Source organism: Pelobates fuscus, chromosome 3 (genome assembly GCF_036172605.1).
Source record: "Pelobates fuscus isolate aPelFus1 chromosome 3, aPelFus1.pri, whole genome shotgun sequence".
NCBI classification, from domain to species: domain Eukaryota; kingdom Metazoa; phylum Chordata; class Amphibia; order Anura; family Pelobatidae; genus Pelobates; species Pelobates fuscus.
The window spans coordinates 261827007-261847326 of NC_086319.1; the positions used below are offsets into that span (position 1 = coordinate 261827007).

At 40.1% G+C, this 20320-nt stretch overlaps 1 protein-coding gene across 3 annotated transcripts in view; it reads left to right on the plus strand.

The window, feature by feature from the left end:
- PLAT (plasminogen activator, tissue type) overlaps positions 1–19624 on the plus strand; it is a 32487-nt gene extending 12863 nt beyond the window's left edge. For all 3 annotated transcript variants that reach the window (XM_063448439.1, XM_063448440.1, XM_063448438.1), the window contains exons 3-15: positions 7063–7146; positions 7957–7999; positions 8405–8536; positions 9099–9209; positions 10939–11113; positions 12268–12359; positions 12700–12871; positions 13196–13281; positions 13373–13568; positions 13676–13812; positions 14844–14984; positions 16284–16432; positions 18744–19624. In XM_063448439.1, the coding sequence (XP_063304509.1) occupies positions 7063–7146; positions 7957–7999; positions 8405–8536; positions 9099–9209; positions 10939–11113; positions 12268–12359; positions 12700–12871; positions 13196–13281; positions 13373–13568; positions 13676–13812; positions 14844–14984; positions 16284–16432; positions 18744–18902 (1677 nt within the window). In that variant the 3' untranslated portion in view covers positions 18903–19624. The remainder of the gene's footprint in view (positions 1–7062; positions 7147–7956; positions 8000–8404; positions 8537–9098; positions 9210–10938; positions 11114–12267; positions 12360–12699; positions 12872–13195; positions 13282–13372; positions 13569–13675; positions 13813–14843; positions 14985–16283; positions 16433–18743) is intronic.
- Positions 19625–20320: the final 696 nt, after the last annotated feature.

Below are 20320 nucleotides of genomic sequence, written 5' to 3' on the forward strand. Positions count from 1 at the left end.
GAATCCCCACCACCTCGCCCCCCAGCACTGGAGTCCTGAGAAGAGGGATGATGGTGGAGGGATGTAAAGGGTCACGGCCAATGATGTGATTGTATCACTGGCTCTGCCCAAAGGAAGAGGTCCGTACAAATTACTGGCTGCCTGCCAACTATCCAGGCCGGCCCACCTGAGTTGATGCGCTCGCTATACACTTTTTGGGGACAGTTCACTGTGATCCCTAAAAGTAGGAAACCATTGAACAAAGTCCTGAAAACTGTAGCTGTCCTGCTGTAATCTGGATGTTTGGGTGGCATATTATAGCTCTCAGACCAGGAACGGTTTAAGCGCTTACATTAGGGGAGCAGCAGGCACTCCTGGCCCAATAACCAACGCAATGCGCTATAGTGGTTATGGAGCTAGAATCTTCCTTTAATAAAACATGTTTAAAACATTATAGATATGCTGCTTGTAGTTAAAGTTCCTTCCCCAGCAACATTTTCTTACAAGCTGGTATGATTCATGTTCTTTGATCCAATTTCTTAGCCGTGTCTTTGTCACATGGTGCATGGATAGACAAGGGATTAGCCTGCTTTCATTCGGATCATTCTTGCATTCATTGTGCTTTCACAGACACGTTTCACTCTTGTTGTGGGATCTCTTCTTATATAACACTGAATTCCCTCCTAGTGTGAAGTCTACAATCTATAGTCTGTTGTTTTCATGGTTTAAGTAGGATCTGGCAATTTGATTTAAGAGCAACCATTACATTCACTCATTTATATATATATATATATATATATATATATATATATATATATATATATATATATATATACACATTAATTGTATTGTTTCCTATGTTCTTGCTGTTGTCATGCTTTTCTTTTGTACGTTTTAGTATATAAATGTAATAAATCACTAAATGCCACCATTAAAAATATGGTCAGTGATAGCGCTGCACATATGAGCATTTTATATACTTAGAATACCCTGTAATCCTAAATGCACATAATGAAAATACATCCGCAGTGACAGTATTATTAGCTTTGTGACAACTCTGCCCTACTATGTAACGCCATTACCCAAGTGCTAAATTATTCTCAACATTTTTTTTGTTCTGTTGTAATTAAATGTTTTTTTATAGATTTGGACAGCCTAGTTCCCATGGTAGTACTGGACGTTTACCCATCATTTGTATTTGTTACTTTCAAGGAAATATACTAAGACTTAACTGATGTGAGTGAATCAGTACTAAGATAACGAACACCATGTATTTTAAATTATATTGTACAGTGAACTTAAATTGAACAATAGTGCAGTGATGTTGAGTTGAACTCAGGGAGTTAAAAAACACTTGGCTGCAAAAAATGTTGTGTGATTTTGGTGATTAAAAGAGGCATTAGATTATATTTAAATAGTATGAAGGATTGGAAGAGGTAGTACAGTGGTGGAAAAGGGGGGTCGAGGTCTAGAAAATTGGGCAGACTAGATGGGCCGAATGGTTCTTATGTGCCGTCACATTCTATGTTTCTAGAGGACAATGGATTGCATGCACATTAAGGGCACTGGGGTTTAGGGATCAACCGATTATCAGTTTGGCTGCTAATATCAGTCAATATTCGGTATTTTGGCAAATATAGGTGTCGGTTTAAATGACATTGATATTTGTCGATAATGGGTGAGAAGGGGTGGTCTGCCCCAGGTGCCACTCACATTGTAGAGAGGGCGGTTGGGATCCAGCACTCAATATCTTCTGTTTCCAGCAGGTCCTCTCTCCAGCTTGGAGAGAACCCTGCCTGAAACAAGAGATAGCGAGTGCTGAGACCCCCTGGCATCCTGTGTATATCCAGCCACTGGACCACCAGGGAGTGTAAAGTTCCTCTCCCTGACCACAGGTAAAATGCAGGGAGGGGGCAAGAATTTTGGTATCAGTTAACCGCCCGTAAGGCCACAGATAATCGGTATCGGTCCTTGAAAATTAATATAGGTCTATCCCTACTGTGGTTATGACAGATAGTGGAATGCAGTCTTGTAGAGAGCCTCAGTGGTTTCGACATTGGTGGGGTGTATGGAGAAAAGGTTGGGTTGGAGGGGATCAAAAAGGGAACAGTGGTGAGGAAGCTCTGAGCTGTACAAGCTATGGGCGTGTTCTACATTCTGACCTAAATCACTGTTTTTCATTTGTGTTAATCACATTACTTTTCCTTCTTCAGAATTAAAAACACATGTGCACTACAATAGCGTAAACACGTTAGATTCTCATTTCCCTTGTTTTAGATTCTAGCTACATTCCTTTGAATAGTTCAAGCAAAAACACAAATTATTTTTTTGTTAACATCTTTGCAATTTATGCCACATGAAATTGATTTACAATAGTAATGAAGCAAAATATTCTTCATGTGCTAATAACGCTGTGTTGGAAACATCAACAGGTGACATATTTTACATGATAATTTCACTCTCTGATACCCATTATTACTTTTTTATAATACATTAAATATCAATATTGCTTGTCTAGGACCAAAAATCAGCCTGCACATATTTTTTCCTTTCCTTGGTGGTATAGTGGGGCTGCTGGAGTGCTGGAGGGGGCCACTCCTTCCCTGTAATGGCTGCAAGATGTGGGAGTTATAGAGGATTGTGATGTTTCCTGCATGGTCCTCTGATAATTAACTTCCCGTACGCAGTGACACTGTGGGAATAGGCTCCTGTGTTATCATAGTTCTCATTAAATCCAAGCGGGAATTATCAGAGTCCCACTCAAATTTTAATCACAAGCATCTATAACGCCCACATATTGTGACCATCATGGTGTAACTGTAGAAAACCCAGATGGCCTTTATATAACCCAGCAGCTCAGTTATATAGGTGTATAATTCTACTGGACCAGTTGGGACCTTTCCAGTGAACCACGCGATTTGTCCAGTTTACCCACTGGCTAGTCTGGGTTCTCTTGAATGCAATTTTCTTCCCAAAAAAATAAATATATATATTTATATATATATTTATACTCTTACTGTCTACCTTCACTCTGACTCCATCCTACACACATACATGCATGCATATTTATAGTTTTGCATGTTGATAGTAAACATTAATTAATGCAAGAATCAGTTTAGAAAATATAAAATAATGAAAGACTTCTTCCATTTATACGTTTGGTGGATTCAGAAGAATTTAAACCCCGATTGATTGTTTTATATGATATATGAATGTTTTATTTTGCTCTCAATAGCTATTTTTTTTCTCCTCATATGATTTAAGCGTATGATGCATTCTATTCATTTTTAGCAGATTTCTTTTTTGGTTTAGTCATTTTCTTTTCATTCTTTTTTCTAGTGTGGCAAGATGGTAATTTAAGTGTCTGTTCACTACAATATTTCCTACATGGGATAGACAAAGGCTTATTGTCTATCTTTGAAAGGACATTTGGGTGAATGTGATATCATGAAGTCATATCAAGTGTGTCTCATATCGTTTGAGCAATGTACTCACTGTTGCCAAATAGGACGCATCGAAACTTCTTTCTGATAATGTAATGACTTGAGCTGGTGCTGGATAGCAGTGAAACATGCTGTATACAAGAGCATCATTCACAGATAATATATTGTTTAAAAGAGGTGGTTTACTAGATGTTGTTGACCTTTGTAAAACAGCAATCTTTTGACAGGAAATGGCAGGCTGAGGATTATATTAGTTGTGGTTTAAATACAGTATGAGAGTTGTAGGTTACTAATGGTCGGACAAGGAGGCCCCAGCCGCGAAGGCGGATAAAACCGCCGCACCCCAAACCAAATGTGCCCAAAACGACATGTCGATACCGAACAAAAATAAAAGTCACCTAACCCAGCGTGACAAGGTGGTAACTGAAACCGGGCCGTGCGATTTAACATAGGAGTTTTAAAATTGACGAGAGGATATAGGCTGTAATGCGGTAGTATCCTCTAAGTAAGCCCGTAGAGTTTCTACCACACATAATTGGGCGTAGAATCCGATTTTGTATGTTGCGATACCCGGAATCTGACGCCCTCCATAGAAAAGGTAAAAGCACCCGCATCGAAAGCTCGAACGTCCGAAACTAGACAGAAAGAGACTAGACAAAGGAGGAGAGTTAATTTTTCCGACAATTGTCTCAGGGACAGATGAGCGTTAGAAGGGCTCCCAGAGTGTGGAGTACTTTGGGGCCAAATCTGGACTACATCCAAGAGTGTGGAGTACTTCGTGGCCGGTGCCCCGATGTAGGTGACAAATCAGAGCTCTCTGGATTCAGGAGCCAAGTGGAGAAGGTTGGTAGTTGTCGGTTGGTGCAAGACACAAAAAAGGTCTACCTCGAGTGGGCCTCTTCATTCGTTTAGCACCGCAAATATGCGAGGATCCAATTGCCAGTCGCTGCTGTCCCGCCAGTGTCGGGAGAACCAGTCCGCCGTCAGGTTGGTATTCCCCGGCAGATGTTCCGCCATCAGCGTTATGTTGCGTGGTAGACAGTACTCGAAGATCTCCTTCGTAAGATCCACGAGATCCAGATGTTTGGGAGCGGGTGCCTCCTAGATGGTTGTTGTATCGAACCGCGGAGACGTTGTCCATGCGCAGTAAGATACAGCATCAGTTTTCCCCTTTGTCAGACTCCGAATTGCAAAGGCCCCTGCCAGCAATTCTAGGCAATTGATATGGAGAGCGAGTTCCTCCATCGTCCATGGAGTCATAAAAGCACTCACCCTCTGTCTGTTCTGAGGCCTCTGCCTTGTCTACGTCCTCTTGTTGCTAAGGCTCACCCAGGAATGTCTCCTTAACGAAGGAGTTATGACCCCATGTCTCGTCATCCAACTGAGACTGTTTAACCTGCCACTCGTCCATGACAGACAAAGAGGGGGGAACGTCATGTTCCTCGTCTGAGGAGGCTTCGTAAACCATCTGAGGCACAGGTTGCACATGTTTACCCTTTTTTTTTAGGGGAGCTTTGCCTTTGTTAGGCCTTTGTTTAGACCCTTCGCCCTTCCAGTGGTGTTTCGCCGGGCGTGAGTGTTCTAATCAGAATCATCTGATAATTCTCTAGACTTTCGTTGAGAGCGCTTGGGGAGAGACTTTTGCCGGTCTTGAGTGACCGGTAGCGCCTTGGCTAAGGCCTTTTCAACCATGTTAATAAGGGCCTGCAGGTCTGTTGGCATCTGGGAAAATGTTAGGCACTGGATTTACCCACAATCAGTGAATATCTTTTGGTGGATAGGCACATTGGGGCAGATAATCAGCAGGGACCACCTGGGGTTTTGAAATGGCCTGTATATATAAGGCCCACGTATAGGCAGACAAAATTCTGGGGGTCACCCAGAAACAAGGATACTGTGTGAACAGCTCCTCTCAGCAGTGCTAATAAATGGGGGCTCACTCCAAGCCCGCGTACTCGTAATAACCTGACCGACTAAGCCCTTAACCCCTTAAGGACACATGACATGTGTGACATGTCATGATTCCCTTTCATTCCAGAAGTTTGGTCCTTAAGGGGTTAAAGGTTTACTAACCTGTAGCATGTCCCTGAGACATGCAGTAGATAAGAAGCAGGAAATGTAATCAATTCCACAAGTTTTTCCACATTACACTGAGAAAAAGCATCCACACAGAATAACTCCAATACACACTCAGCATTTAAAATGGCCGCCTGGACTCTCGCTTATACAAGATCCAAAATGGCCACTGAAAAAAGCCTGCAAATCCGCAATAGAGTTTGCGTAAAAAACTCCAGAATGAGGAGATAGAAGAAAAAAAAAAAACTAACAGTGCTAAGTCGTGAATGCTGTTGTTCATGAACAACCATTCACAGAAATACATATGAAACTGATGGGAACAAAACTACCAAACACAAGTGGCTTGTTTTAGTCGCGTTCAGTAGGTACGATGTGGATATTATGCGACTGCTGGTGCCTACTAACAACCGTGTGTTTGTGGGAAGTCAGCTAAGAGGGAAAATGTCACCGAACGCTTAACGCAATGTACACGGTTGGGTGAAATGTCCCGAACAGATGAACATTGCCGTACAAATGCAAACGCCGGACGGTTAGGAGAGCCTCCCAGGCGCTTTACACTCACCGCAGTGAGCGTGTGAGTGTTGTGGGGTATACCTAGACTGATTTTCAACCATCGGTATAATCCGGAAAGCAGAACCTGTGGGGAAAGGGAAAAAAACTGAGAAAGGGAATAGAGAAAACATAACCCTTAAGCACCATAGAAAGGGTGCAAGATCTCTCAACTTCCCACAGAAATATATACAAAATATATTAGGAACACGGTAAAAGTAATAATAGTAATACAATAAAATAATGACACAATAATATTCTGACCTGACTTGTGATGGAACAGCAAAGAAAGAGGAAGTGCCTCAGTAAGAGTAGCTTGATATATACTCTGCTTGTCTTTCATTAGTCATTTTTTTTATATGTTCTTTGCTGCTTTTGGAGTAGTAAAGGAAGTTAATGCAAAATATGAAGCCTCCTTTCATGTGATAAAATGATGACTTTATTGCCTCCAATGTCCGTTTAAAAAAAAGAACAAGCAGTACACAGAGTGGGCACAAGACACTCAAAGGCACTTCCTCCGAAACATCTCCCCTACATTTGGCACAGGTTATAACAGTTTATTCATAACATAAATATGATAAATGGGAATATTAAGACAATTAGATTTGGACTAATTTTATATCCATTAATCAAGGATTAGCCCATGAACATAGAAAAAGTAAGAGGATAAGTCAACTAAACCCGGATTGAGTGCCGCACACCAATAAACATTATGTAATGAATGTACGATTATAACCTGTGTCAAAGGTAGGGTAGATGTCTCTGAAAAAGTGCCTTGGAGGCATAAAACATAAGCTTCTCTCGCTGAGCCCCCTCCCATTCCCTCGCCCCTGTGTACTGCTTGTTTTTCTTTTTAAACGCACGTTGAAAGGAATAAAGTCATACTTTTTCCTCCGTACGGATACTTGTCCTATAGTTTGAACCCGACGTTGCAGTTGTAATATACCTCTCCAATACCGGTGTTCTTTGTCTTTCATTTACCTAACCTAATTCTGTTTTCTTTGACTTTTTATAGGTCAACAGAGCTCTGCTTGGTCACAGCAAACTGACAGTCTTTTTCATACTCTTGCTTGGAGCGGTCATTTCTGCTAGCAATCAGGTGAGAGGATCATATATTAAAGAAATAATTTACAGCTTTGGTTGTGGAACATGCAATACATCATATTTGTACTACATGATCTTGACTTACTCAACCTATTCCGACCATTCCTGAAATCATATTCATTAAAGATCACTAAGGAGTCATTCAAATTTCCAGCACTAAATACCAAAATGTATTAAAGTTCCAGGTGGTTAGTTTTCAGACAGTACTCCGACTCTTATTGGCTCCACTTCAATAACCAGGATGGCAGTTGCAGTACAATGACCAATTGGGGGTTGCAAATGCCCTAACGTTATGTTATAAAACGAATGCCAGTTCTGAGATTTAGATCCACATACTGTACTATAATCTTGTGTTAGGATTAGGTTACTCAGTGATTCATTCCTCTCACAGAACATACCTTTCTCCTTGTGGGTGCTTTGGTAGTTGTAAGGGTGCATGAGATTAACAAATATGTGCTTTGAGAAGCATGAATAGAAACTCGGGCACTGATAGGACATGTACACTCAAGCTGTGCTTTTAGTTGAAGTTTTCCTTTAATTATAGCTAGACAGTGGATATCCAATGACACCATCTAAGATCTGCCAAAATACACTTATTGTTTCCATTCTGAGTGTTGCAACTGAATCACTGACCCAATAATAAACCCAATAATAAAATGTTTCATTACGGTATATATACGTGTTTGAACAGTAAACCTGGTTTGTGCTAATTCTGAAGTCCTTTCTTCTGCTACTTAATTGAGGTATTTTCTTGTGTAGTGGAGTCTTTCGTCTAATACCAAACCTGCTTTTATCTTGTACCTAGGGTTTTCACCAGCGGATGAAGAGAGGAACAAGAGCAAACAAATGTAATTACTAGTAAAAATTTGAACTTGAAGTTGGCTAAGCACTAGGTGGGAAGAGATAGGCGAATGCTAGTAGGAAGGAGACTAGGGGAAGGGGGACAGTGGCATGAGATGCTCATTTTGGAATCTGTGAAGGTATCACAGGAAAATGAAAAAACAAACATTGAGCCAAATTAATGTGAATGCGCATATTTAAGTAGGAAGGGGATACAAGTTTGTTCTAGGTGGGGTTGTTGATGGACCACATATTTCTTTGTAAGCTGTTCACCGCTATAAAAAATACATTAGCAAGTTCTCTGATATTTCGAATGTCAATGCAAGAAAAATAACATTTAAGGATTAAATTCAAAGCCCTACAATAGGACATATTTCCTGTGCTTACCTTACATTTTATCTCCCTGCTAACAGCAATATGTGTGGAACGTCTCTCGGGAAGAATCTATAATGGAGGTGATAGCTGGTTGCGACCTTCTGGCAAAAGAGTAGAGTTCTGTCGCTGTCAGGATGGGCGAAGAAAATGCCATAGTGTGCCAGTCACAGGTGAGATATTGGCACTGGCAAGAAGATGCTCACTGTACGCTAGTAAGATAAAGTCACATCAGCTTAATGATAGCATAAATCATCTTGGGTCACAAAATAAAGGTTGTTCCACCCAAAATAACATGCATATGGGATACATGCCAATGTTTTAATAATAATTATTCCAGAAGGAATTTATCAAGATTACTTTTTTCCTTGTAAAACATATTAAACATATTAAAAAGCAACATAAGCATATCAATTCTCACACAGTAGACATACTTCATGCAGTGCAAACATTTTTTTTTTAAATTAATTTGCTGGGATTAATTTACACTACTAATTCTTAAAAGATCCTACATGAAGACAGCCTTGTTTCCCCTCCAGCCACAACGCTCCTATTATAGTCTTACCCCGTCTACGGAGTGAACTGATGTTCATGGCTATAACATTGCCTTTTAGGGATATGAGCAGTGCGCCATATTGTGGTTTGAAATATTTCAGTACATAAGATACAGTGCCATGGTGCTCATAAGAGGTGAGGCAGGGATAGGAATTCACACCATCTTATTTCTCTCAACAGATTGCAGTGTACCGCAGTGTTTCAATGGAGGGCGCTGCCAGCAGGCTTTGTACTCATCACACTACCTGTGTCAGTGTCCGAATGGCTTTAAAGGGGAGAACTGTGAAATAGGTACTTGGAAAAGCCACATAGTATAGTGGCACTACCTACTTCTGTAAACAATAAGAAATTAACTATGTATAGTATTGAGAGAATATATGGTATAAGATATATACCAATTAGTGGAGCGCATACAAATAACAAATTGTGCAGGGGTTCGCTAACCCCATCAATTGAATGTAACAACAAACTTGAAAATACAAACTTGAAGCTATATATAAAAAAGAAATACCTTCAAGTTTGTATTTTCAAGTGTGTTGTTACACTCAATTGATGGGGTAAGCGAACCCCTGCACAATTATTTATTTGTTTAGCACTCCACCAATTGGTATTTATCTTATACCATATATTCTCTGGGTACTTAAGATTGATTGTGGAAATACGGGTATTTCACTTTATGTGTTGAGCTGCTCTCTGTTTAGGCATTAGATTGTATCACCCACTACCTCTGAAGAGAGGTAGATTTTGATTTTCTTTAGTATGCACAGTATTGGTCCTACATAAAACAAAAACATGCCGCTCTGTATGATGGTGCTGAGTATGTTGAGCAGATATTGTAATGTAGTGACACACTCATGTGCCCTGATACATGAATTTGTAGTGACCTGCTTGAGTGAGTGTCCAAAACTCCAGCTATAATGGGCAGGAACAATGCCCTAAATGGTCCAGTAAGTCTGCTGCTATTGGACGTTACCTTCTCTCTATTTCCCACAAATTGTCTTAATATCTTATACAAAAAGATAAATCCTGCGCTCACTCCCATCACTACTGGGCTGGCAGCAAGGACCACAGTACACATCAGCCCCAATATATAGTAAAAACCAAAGAAAAGAAAAAGTTACTTGCGCTCTCTCCTTAATCCCTATGTATATTTAGACAAATGGAGGTCATTTAGTTGCTCCAATGGCCATTGGAGGGAATGCCCGCCTGCCAACGTCAAGGCAGACCCCCCTAAAGTGGGTCCTACACTGACCCTTCAGCCTGCTTCCTTGAGCTTCTGGCAAAGATATCTCTAATGAGACAGAGAGCGGTATTTTTTTTTATATACACCCCTATATACTTATTAACCCTTAATAGGGAACACATGGGATGGGCGGCAGCATTGTAACAAGGCTGTGTGATGCAAAGTAAATACAAAAAGAGAAGTCCTGCGCTCACTCCCATCACTACTGGGCCGGCAGCAAGGACTGCAGTACCCATCAGCCCCAATATATAGTAAAAACCAAAGAAAAGAAAAGGTTACCTGCGCTCTCTCCTTAATCCCTATGTATATTTAGACAAATGGAGGTCATTTAGTTGCTCCAATGGCCATTGGAGGGAATGCCCACCTGCAGACCCCCCTAAGCTGGTCCTACCCACCCTTCAGCCTGCTTCCTTGAGCTTCTGGCAAAGATATCTCTATATGGCCATTGGAGTAACTAACTTACCTCCATTTGCCTAAATATACATAGGGATTAAAGAGAGAGCGCAGGTACATTTTTCTTTTCTTTTGTCTTAATATCTTACTGCAGTGACATAGAAAGGGGACATAATATGAGGTCAATTTTTGTATGCCAAAATAACTGGAGAATGGCAATATGCAAAAATACTTTTTATTGGACTAATAAGAAATAGTAAAAGATTAGCTTTCATAGAGTTTTCTCTCTTTTTAAGGTCAAAAGCAATGCTAATCAATGTAATGGAATTTTAACATTTGTAACAAGACAATTTTTGTAATAATACTTGAATGTGTATTCTACAGATACCCTCGAAGCCTGTTATGAGGGCTCAGGCACCACATATAGAGGGGTTCATAGCGTGACTCAGAGTGGAGCAGTCTGTGTGAACTGGAATTCAGAGGGCATTAGGAGACAGCTATACCATGGACATCGGAGTGATGCTTTGCAACTGGGACTAGGAAACCACAACTATTGCAGGTAATGCGTGCTGTGCTTTAGAAGATAGTATTTGTTTAAAATTATGGTTTTCTGTTTTCTTCATGCACATAATCCATATTCTTGATATGTGGTCATATGTTCACAGTAGAAATAACCACATACTATAATATTGCTGTCACGTACCATGTCTCTACAGCATTAAATTAGAGGGGCAAAGGTTTAAAAATAATATCAGGGAGTATTACTTTACTGAGATGGTAGTGGATGCATGGAATAGCCTTCCAGCTGAAGTGGTAGAGGTTAACACAGTAAAGGAGTTTAAGCATGCTTGGGATAGGCATAAGGCTATCCTAACTATAAGATAAGGCCAGGGACTAATAAAAGTATTTATAAAATTGAGCGGACTAGATGGGCCAAATGGTTCTTAGCTGCCGTCACATTCTATGTTTCTATATTATTTTGCCCCTTCCTGCAATGCAGACTGGCACACTAATAGATCTTCTATATCTGAATGTTATTCCTTCATGACTCTGAAAAGCCCATTGTTTGTGGGAAGATGGGGGTTTAATATTTTATCAATCAATAGGGGATTCTCGCATTTAGTGCCACAGTCAAGAAGAAGTAAATACTGGACAAAACTGCTATCAACAGAATACATTTGATGGGCAGAGGATAAAATGATGGAGTGCAAAGGAACAATAGCCGGGGATGTTATATGTGGAGGGAAGCTAGATGAAATTATAACAGAATATGGAATGGGGGGATGATGAGATAAGGAGAGAGAAGGAACGTCTTATAGCTAACCTATAACTATTAAGAGTAACAAAGCAGAATTAAACATAATTCGACATTGGATGGCTACTTAGGGTTCAGGGGTCAGACGTGGCCCATAACCATGAGTTTGCTTTCCCCATCAACCATTCCTGTTTGAAGAATTAAGGGGGATTCAAATTGGTTATGGGATCTTAATCCTTCTCTACAATAACCTTTCTGGTATGAAGTTCTTAGATCAGGGTTGTCCTGATGGATTCAAAGCTTTTGAAGTATTCTCATGGAGTAAAAAGAATATGATGGGTGCCTCATGCCATCTGAGAGTTTGAAAATGTAGACGGTCCATGTCAATCTTGAATTAATACAATTTAAAAGGTCTGACTTACTGCTAGGAGAAATACTAAAATGTCTTTCTCTCACAGGAACCCTGACAATGATTATAAACCCTGGTGCCATGTATTTAAGGATGGAAGGTACACATGGGAATTTTGCAGTGTGCCAGCTTGCAAACTTGGTAAGTACCACAAGAGGGTATTTGCATATTTCTATTTTAATTTTCTAAACTTCTTCTTGGATCTAAGCACCACATCCACTACACCATATTGTAGTTGTTATGGCGATGTGCTCAAAATAGTTGCAACACATACGATACAAGTTATTCAAGGTTTCTGTTCATCTGTTTCTTCTACCACAGATAGTGGTCTCAAATTAGAACCATTCTCTTCCTAAGAATGTCTCTTCCTAAACACAATGCAATGATGTGGTTAGATATGACATTAATGTAACAATAAAAGTGCGTGCATTATATTTCCCACGTTTGGAATGCAAACTCATTTTTGAATGATTGTTTTCAGATTCTCCTACTTGTTACTATGATCGTGGCACAACATACCGCGGATCACAGAGCGTCACATTCTCAGGGGCACCATGTTTGCGCTGGGATTCACCATTATTACAGCACAAAGTAAATACAGCATGGCACAGCAATGCACGCAGACTTGGGATGGGAAGCCACAATTACTGCAGGTAAGGTTCAGCTCCTGGACACAGGAAGCAGTATACTGTCTGATTTACCTGGAAATGTCTGACAATGTTCGTTATGTTTTATAGGAATGTCTGTATTAGATCTTTATTGTGGTTATGTGTCATGATATTGTATTGTGTCTGTATTCATTTAGTATTTTGTCTGCACTGAGTCTAATGGAATGTTTGTACTATATCTGCGTTGTGACTGCATGCTAGGATATTGCTTTGTGTCTGCATTAGGGGAGTGAACTCATTTCTGATTGTGGTGTTAATGTTTGACTGTATCTCCACTCCATATAAACTTGTTTTTACTCACATCCACAGGAATCCAGACAATGACATTCGCCCCTGGTGCCATGTTGCTCGAGGGACGGAGACAGCTTGGGAGTTCTGTGATATACCCCGATGCAGTAAGTGGCAATGACTGATAAAACCCTCTTAAGCACTTCCTCAGCCGTACCTAACAAACCATGGATTGACAATCTTCCTTTTCACTTGCAGCTTACTGTGGTACCCGACGACCCCAACCGGCACAGTACCGCATTCTTGGAGGGAAAAGTGCCCAAGCAACATCACATCCTTGGCAGGCAGCCTTCTATTTTCTGGCTAGAAAATCCTTAAATGAACACTACTTTTGTGGTGGGACTCTTATTCACAATTGCTGGGTGCTGTCTGCTGCACATTGCTTTACTGAGAGGTGAGTTGTAGTGTCTTATGCACTTTAATAGTCTCTTGATATCATTCCGAGTTACAATATAGTACAATGACAACCTGGTTTACACTCTGTCTTCTATATTCTTTCAGAATTCCCAACAGTCGGATGCGTGTTATATTGGGTCGTTCTATGCGGAGTGTACCAGCTGAAGAGGAACAGAAATTCTTTGTCGAGCAGTTGATTCTCCACCCTGATTTCGATGCAAAATCCTTTGATAATGACATAGGTAAGGAGAGAAGAAAGGGATGTCAATTGATTTCTATTACACTCTCCCACTGACATTTACATAAGTCTTACATTTCTAGTGTCAGTCATTATTAACTAAACACTGACTTTTTGTGAATTAAATCCGAATTTAAAATATGAGGCAAAAATTAATCAATGATTCTCCAACTCAGCCATTGTCTTAAAGGAACACTGTAGGCACTTCAACAACTTCATCTTATTGAAATTGTTATAGTGCCTTCAGTCCTGCCCCCACCCCCTCAAAACCCTTTATTTAACTAATTAGAAGACTTGAAGCCACACCACCAAGCCCTCTTGGTATGAGAGCTGAGAAACGTACTTCCCGGCTCTCATACTATAACATAACGTAATGTCACGCGTGCAAGCACCGTGCCATCACGGTCTGTCATTGAGAATCATTGTATTCAATGAGTCTCAATGGCAGAATCTTAGGCACATCGCAGAAAGCACCACATATGCCCCTCTTCTACAACGAGCATTGGATTGGCCTGTCATGATGGAGGCATAGCCCCACGCTGACATCACTCGAGGAGGGGGTCATGGCAGCACTAAGGGAGACTGCGCTGGAAAAAAAATGGAGTAGTTTGTTTTATTTTAAATTTTTTTGTTTTGTTTAAATTGGATGGGGGTAAAATAAATAGCTGCATTAGGACTGTAGCGCTAGGAATACATACTTCATGAAAATTCAGTTTACTGAATATACATGAAAATATTGTGCTTTAATTACCTTAGAACATGCTCCTTTGGTTGTAACAATTACGTTTCTCTGCTGTCTTCTAAAATGATTTCATTGTGTATAGCATGTCTTTAAATGTCTGTCATTTCCCTGTCCTCTCTTTTCTCCAAGCTGTGCTAAGGGATGTCATTGTTTCCTGGTAAGTTCTCTATATCACCCAGATATACTCCTAGCTAAAAATGCGCCTTTCCTGTCCCACACCTTTTTCTCCTGCAATTTTTGCCTCAATTTCCCTGTAGCGACCCCATTGATCATTTCTAATCTTTTCCCTCTAGCACTGATCAAGCTCCGGTCAGTCTCTGGAACATGCGCCACAGAAACAGAACGCATTCGACCTGCCTGTCTCCCTGAGCCAGGACTTTCCTTACCAGACTGGACTGAGTGTGAGATGTCTGGATTTGGGAAGACAGAGGAATGTAAGGCCTACACTTTCAGCTGTGTCTCCATTGAACCTTCTACGTTTATCCCGTACTTGACCCTATTGTTTTACCCTATAATGTACACAATATAGCCCATATAATACTCCTTATAGTAATGGATGCTGGTTCGTAGGAACAGGTGGGGCACTGGCCCCCTGTTGTGATGCAATCAAATAAAATATATGTAGTGTAGGACAACAGTAGACTAATAATAAGTGTATGTTAGAAAAAGAAACACATTGTGTATGTAATTCTGCAAGTGCAGCAATTTCCTCTGTTCTTAAACAAATGGGCCATTGTCTGGGTATAGACCCACCTAGACATGTATTGATTGCTTTAACTGAATTTCTGACATCCCCCATTGGCTTTGCATTGGGATCTTGAATTCTGGGCACCCTAAAAGACAGGCCTGTGTGTTGTCCTGTCTTGTACAGATGTCATTGGGTAACAGCCTCACAGGGGTGGGGAGAGAATGAGACCTCTGTAAAGTAATTGCTATGCTATGTTTCTATAGGTTTATGATGTTGAACAGGGTATGAAGCCTCTGAAAGTAAAGAGTTGAGTACATGGGGTTAAATGGGCAGAGCCCAACAAGTCAGGGGAAAATTCTGTAAGTAGAGTCTAGCACCCTACCAACTTCATCACTACCACTTTTCAATTATCTCCATTTTACGCCACAATGTACCCACTTAATTAATTAATTAATGTTATTGCATATCATTCTCTCCACCTATTAGCCATTCTAGGGTCACCATAAATAATGATATATACTTACCCACAGGGGCATGTGTCCTTGAAAGTCCATAATGGCACTGTAAATGTGCATTTATTAAAGGAAAACTATGGTGTAAATGGGACCCTTATTTCTATTGCATTATATAGCTAATGCAATACTAAATACTGCAAAAAATAAAGTTTCCAGCTGAATCGCTATTTAGTGGTTGTGCCTGAAATTACTGCAGTACCCCTCAATAACTGGAAGAGCATCTTCTTATAGTCTGTGGGGTACCTTCTTTTACTGCCTGCCTTATCCTATTATGCCCCACAGAAGTTTATCCCTAAAAAGCAGTTCCACTCATCACATTAGATGAGTGGAACTGACATACAAACTAAAATCAATCATACTGCAGCTGTAATCAGTTTACATTCTTCAGTGAATATGAATAAGATTTATCACATGCTCTGGCCACAGACACATAAATTAGCTAGATTTTCCACCACTTCTAAAGTATAGCAATGCCCAGTTAATATGCATAGTACTGATGCATGCTTATTCTGCTTGTCTTTCATTCCTAGTATCACCTTTCTATTCTGATCGGCTGAAGGAGGGTCATGTCAGGCTCTATCCTGACAAAATGTGCACTTCAGAACGTCTAGCAAACCGAACAGTCACCGCAAACATGCTGTGTGCAGGTGACACCCGGAACATAGATGATGCATGCCAGGTGAGCTATAAGATATTTTAAAGAGCTGCTGGTGCTATAGAAAATAAGTATGAAGAGGTGTTAAGGAGGGTGACTATGTGAGGCAGACGTGTATGTAGTCTCTAATAATACATGGGATGTTAGTGTAAAACAAAACATGATTTCACATCCCCACCCATGGCTCCTTCCAAATTCTACACCTGATAGATTCAGGCACTTCCTTCCACCGCTGGCATCCATTGTGTTAGTGTGTGCAAGTGACTGAAGTTATGGAGCAAGAGGCCTAGTTTAATCCTCTTATCACGTTGTGATAGTGCAGAGGTATTATACACTCCATCACAGGACTCAGTGTTCACCAGAATTATGTACAAAAAAAGAGAGAACAGGTACCAGCGCTAGTATATGAAACAAATATTTACAAGATGTATATACAATGAAAATATGAAGATAAGCTGCTAAACACTAAGTCAAGTAACTTCCCATAAGATACAATAAGAATAGTAAACGAAAAAATAGATAGTGTAGCGCTTCTATAGATATACAATAAAAGTAGTAGTTACCTAAAAGGTAGATGGTAGTCTACCATTTACCTTTTAGGTAACTACTACTTTTCTTGTATATCTATAGAAGCGCTACACTATCTATTTTTTCGTTTACTTCACCAGAATTATGCACAATCTTCTGCATAACACCCACATAGCTTACATGCATCCATATAAATAATATTAATGTCATAAAATCCATCCAACATTCAACAGCTATATAGATAGCATTAATATCACAACACCCATCCAGCACATTTGTTTTAATATTACAGAACCCATCTAACATACACTGTTTGCATCAGTTCAACTTGGAGGAAACGTACTATTTTCATTTTGTTTATTTTCTAAAACTGCAAAGAGCACTGAATGATTTTGGGTGTGGGGGGGTGCAAAGGGGGCTTTACATGTATGGCCCGTGTTATATAAAAATTCCTCCTCATTTCATACTCCATTAGGGCCTTATTAGAGGTTTATAAAAGAATATACAAGAAAGTAGTATGATGATATCCTACCCCAATTACATGACATCAATCTGTCAGTGAATTTGAAGTATTTGAAGCAGCAGGACTTTGAGCTTGTGCGTTGTTGGCAATCCCTAGTTCTCAAATCATTGTTAATGCCACACTCCATTGTTGCCATCAGACTACTGGTCATCCTTATGTGATGGAAATGTTCTTTACATTTTATGACAGATGATTCTGTGTCTGGCCTATGAGGTGACCAGCAGGCTGTTGACCAAGGACATGGATGGTGACTGAAGTTAAAACAATGAACACCTGGTGCTATAGACCCTAAACCTATCTGACCAATGATATGGGCTACTAGGAGAATTGAGTATGAGTGATTTTATAGGGAGCAATAAGCCTTATATGAAGCAGTTGTGAGAAGTAGAACTTTGTAAAGAGTTGGAGGACCCACGGGGAAGGTTAATCTCTAGGAATAGGTAGAGTTATAAACTATTCTATCATTTTAACCATAATATTTAGATTATAACCTGTAACGATAAATAGTTGTCCCATTGTAACGAAAATATACCCCAACTCGCAGGATTCAACTCAACAAAAGATAACACAGAGGAGAGATACGTCTACCGGACCTTAGAATGGCCAGACTCGACGTATATGAGAGGAGACAGAGTCAGGAACGATCTGAGGTCAAGGGCACAAAGAGACAGTGTAAACTAGGACTAGCTGGTACACAGAAAACAGCAAGCCGGCAAAGAGAACAGATAAGGATAAAGAGATAACGTAGTCAGAAACAAAGCCAAGGTCAATACGAAGGAACACAACTGAACACAACAAGCGCTAAAGGGAACTGCAACAGAAACCACGATAGGGCAAGGACTAAGGGAAAAAGGTGAGTATAAGTACCTTCTAAACTAATGTGATTGGCTCCTGTCATATCCACACCCCCAAAAGGTAAGTGTATGGGGAGTGTGGCATGACAGGGGCCAATGGGAGCCTTTTGCCAATTTAGGCTCCCACTGTTTCTTTAAGAGTGCGCCCGAGACCTGCGGCGCGCTCTTAGATTCAGGCGGGACACGTGAACGCTTCTCGCGGTCACTGCCCGCCTTCCTGTTGCAGCCGTCGGATGAGCCGCGCGCGGCTCGTGCAGCAGCAGGACCGCGCGCGGCTCGAAGAGAGTCCCGCGGCCGGCCCCTGGATAAGGTAAGTAATGCTACACCCATACAACATGTGTGATTCAAAATATATCATGACCTGGGACAGATAGATGTACTTGGAGAAGTAATTCTGATCATTAAAATGTTTCTCTCTTATCCTCTACAGGGTGACTCTGGTGGACCTTTAGTCTGTCCTCATGATGACCGCATGCATGTACTTGGAGTCATCAGCTGGGGAGTTGGGTGTGGGAAAAAAGATACTCCAGGGGTTTACACTCGCGTGACCCGATATATGGACTGGATACAGAAACACACTGGCATCTGAAAATGCTGAAAGGAGATGCACACATACTTGAACCACTATGTGAAGTTCTGGAGAGCCATCAAACCAAAGGCTTATGGATAATTCCACCTTCACTTCTTAGTCATTCCACTTTTTTGTGAAAGTCATACCAGCTTGCTTATCTCTTCTAGCTGGTATTAGGGCAGTAGATACATACGTTAAGTTATATTATATTATGTATTAAAAGGTCCAGTGTTATACCACCATGTGAAAACTGGAGAAAAAACAACAACTCAGCAGTCGAGTTGAACCACAAAGGATTCTCAAGAGACCACATTTAGTGGTATATGTGCCACCAGAAGTAATCAATTTGGATATCATGTTGGCTAAGCAAATCATTAGAATGACTATTTATAAAGTGCTAATATATTCTACAGCGCTGTACTATAGGTGGACGAGACCACTAATACAACAAGATACATTTTCTTTACATGAACAGATGTGTTGTGGACTCAAATGAGCTTACAATAATTGGAGGTTTGGCATTAAAATGTTTTGTTTTTTCTGTAGTAGCTACCTGTTTGCTATCTGTGAACCAATTCATGGAGAGTGTTGACTTCTTCAGCAGTGACTGGGCAAAAAGGGACAATTACTTTGTATTATCTGAAGTGAAACCCCAAACTTGACTACCAGCAACAGCGGCGCTACTGATAAATATAAATACTAAATGTAAAATAAATACTTATGTATGACACTCTCCCGTATTATACCTTCAGACTGTGATTCTTGTACACAGACTCATATCCAGGTCCATTTATTATATTGACAAATATACATATTAGTGTAAAACTGCAACATAAAAATCATTGCAAACAATGTGAAAGTGTTTGGATGCCCTTGCACCTGCAAAGTTTTAAATGAGATGTGTTGTGAGAAAGGCATTCTGGGTAGTAATGGTGTCAATAGCTCAGACACTACATAGCAGCCTTCACCCTTAGCCAATGGGGCCAATGTCCAGAGCACAGCTAAGTATAGTTCTGAACACAGGCAATTATTGAATTGTTAATTAAAATGGAACCTTTAACCACATTTCTCCAATGACTCATTAATATCCTCACAAACCCAGCAAACTTTGGGGAAAAAAACTATAACCAAACATATCATCTGGTACATACCTTTTTGCTGCCAATTATATAACTTTTTGTAGGTCCTCTGGAAGGAATAATAGCAATTGTGACATATATTTAAAGTTTTATTTAATTTTTTACATTTGATATTTATGTGTATTTATATTTGTTTGTATAGCTATTTCTCATAAATATAATTTGTAGTTTTGATCAGTTTATTTATATCTACAACGTACTATGAAGGCTACTGTTAAATTTAACCGTTTTGACAACTAGACCCGTATAATTGCACGTTGTATGGTTTGATTATCCGTATCCTCTGATTTAATTTTT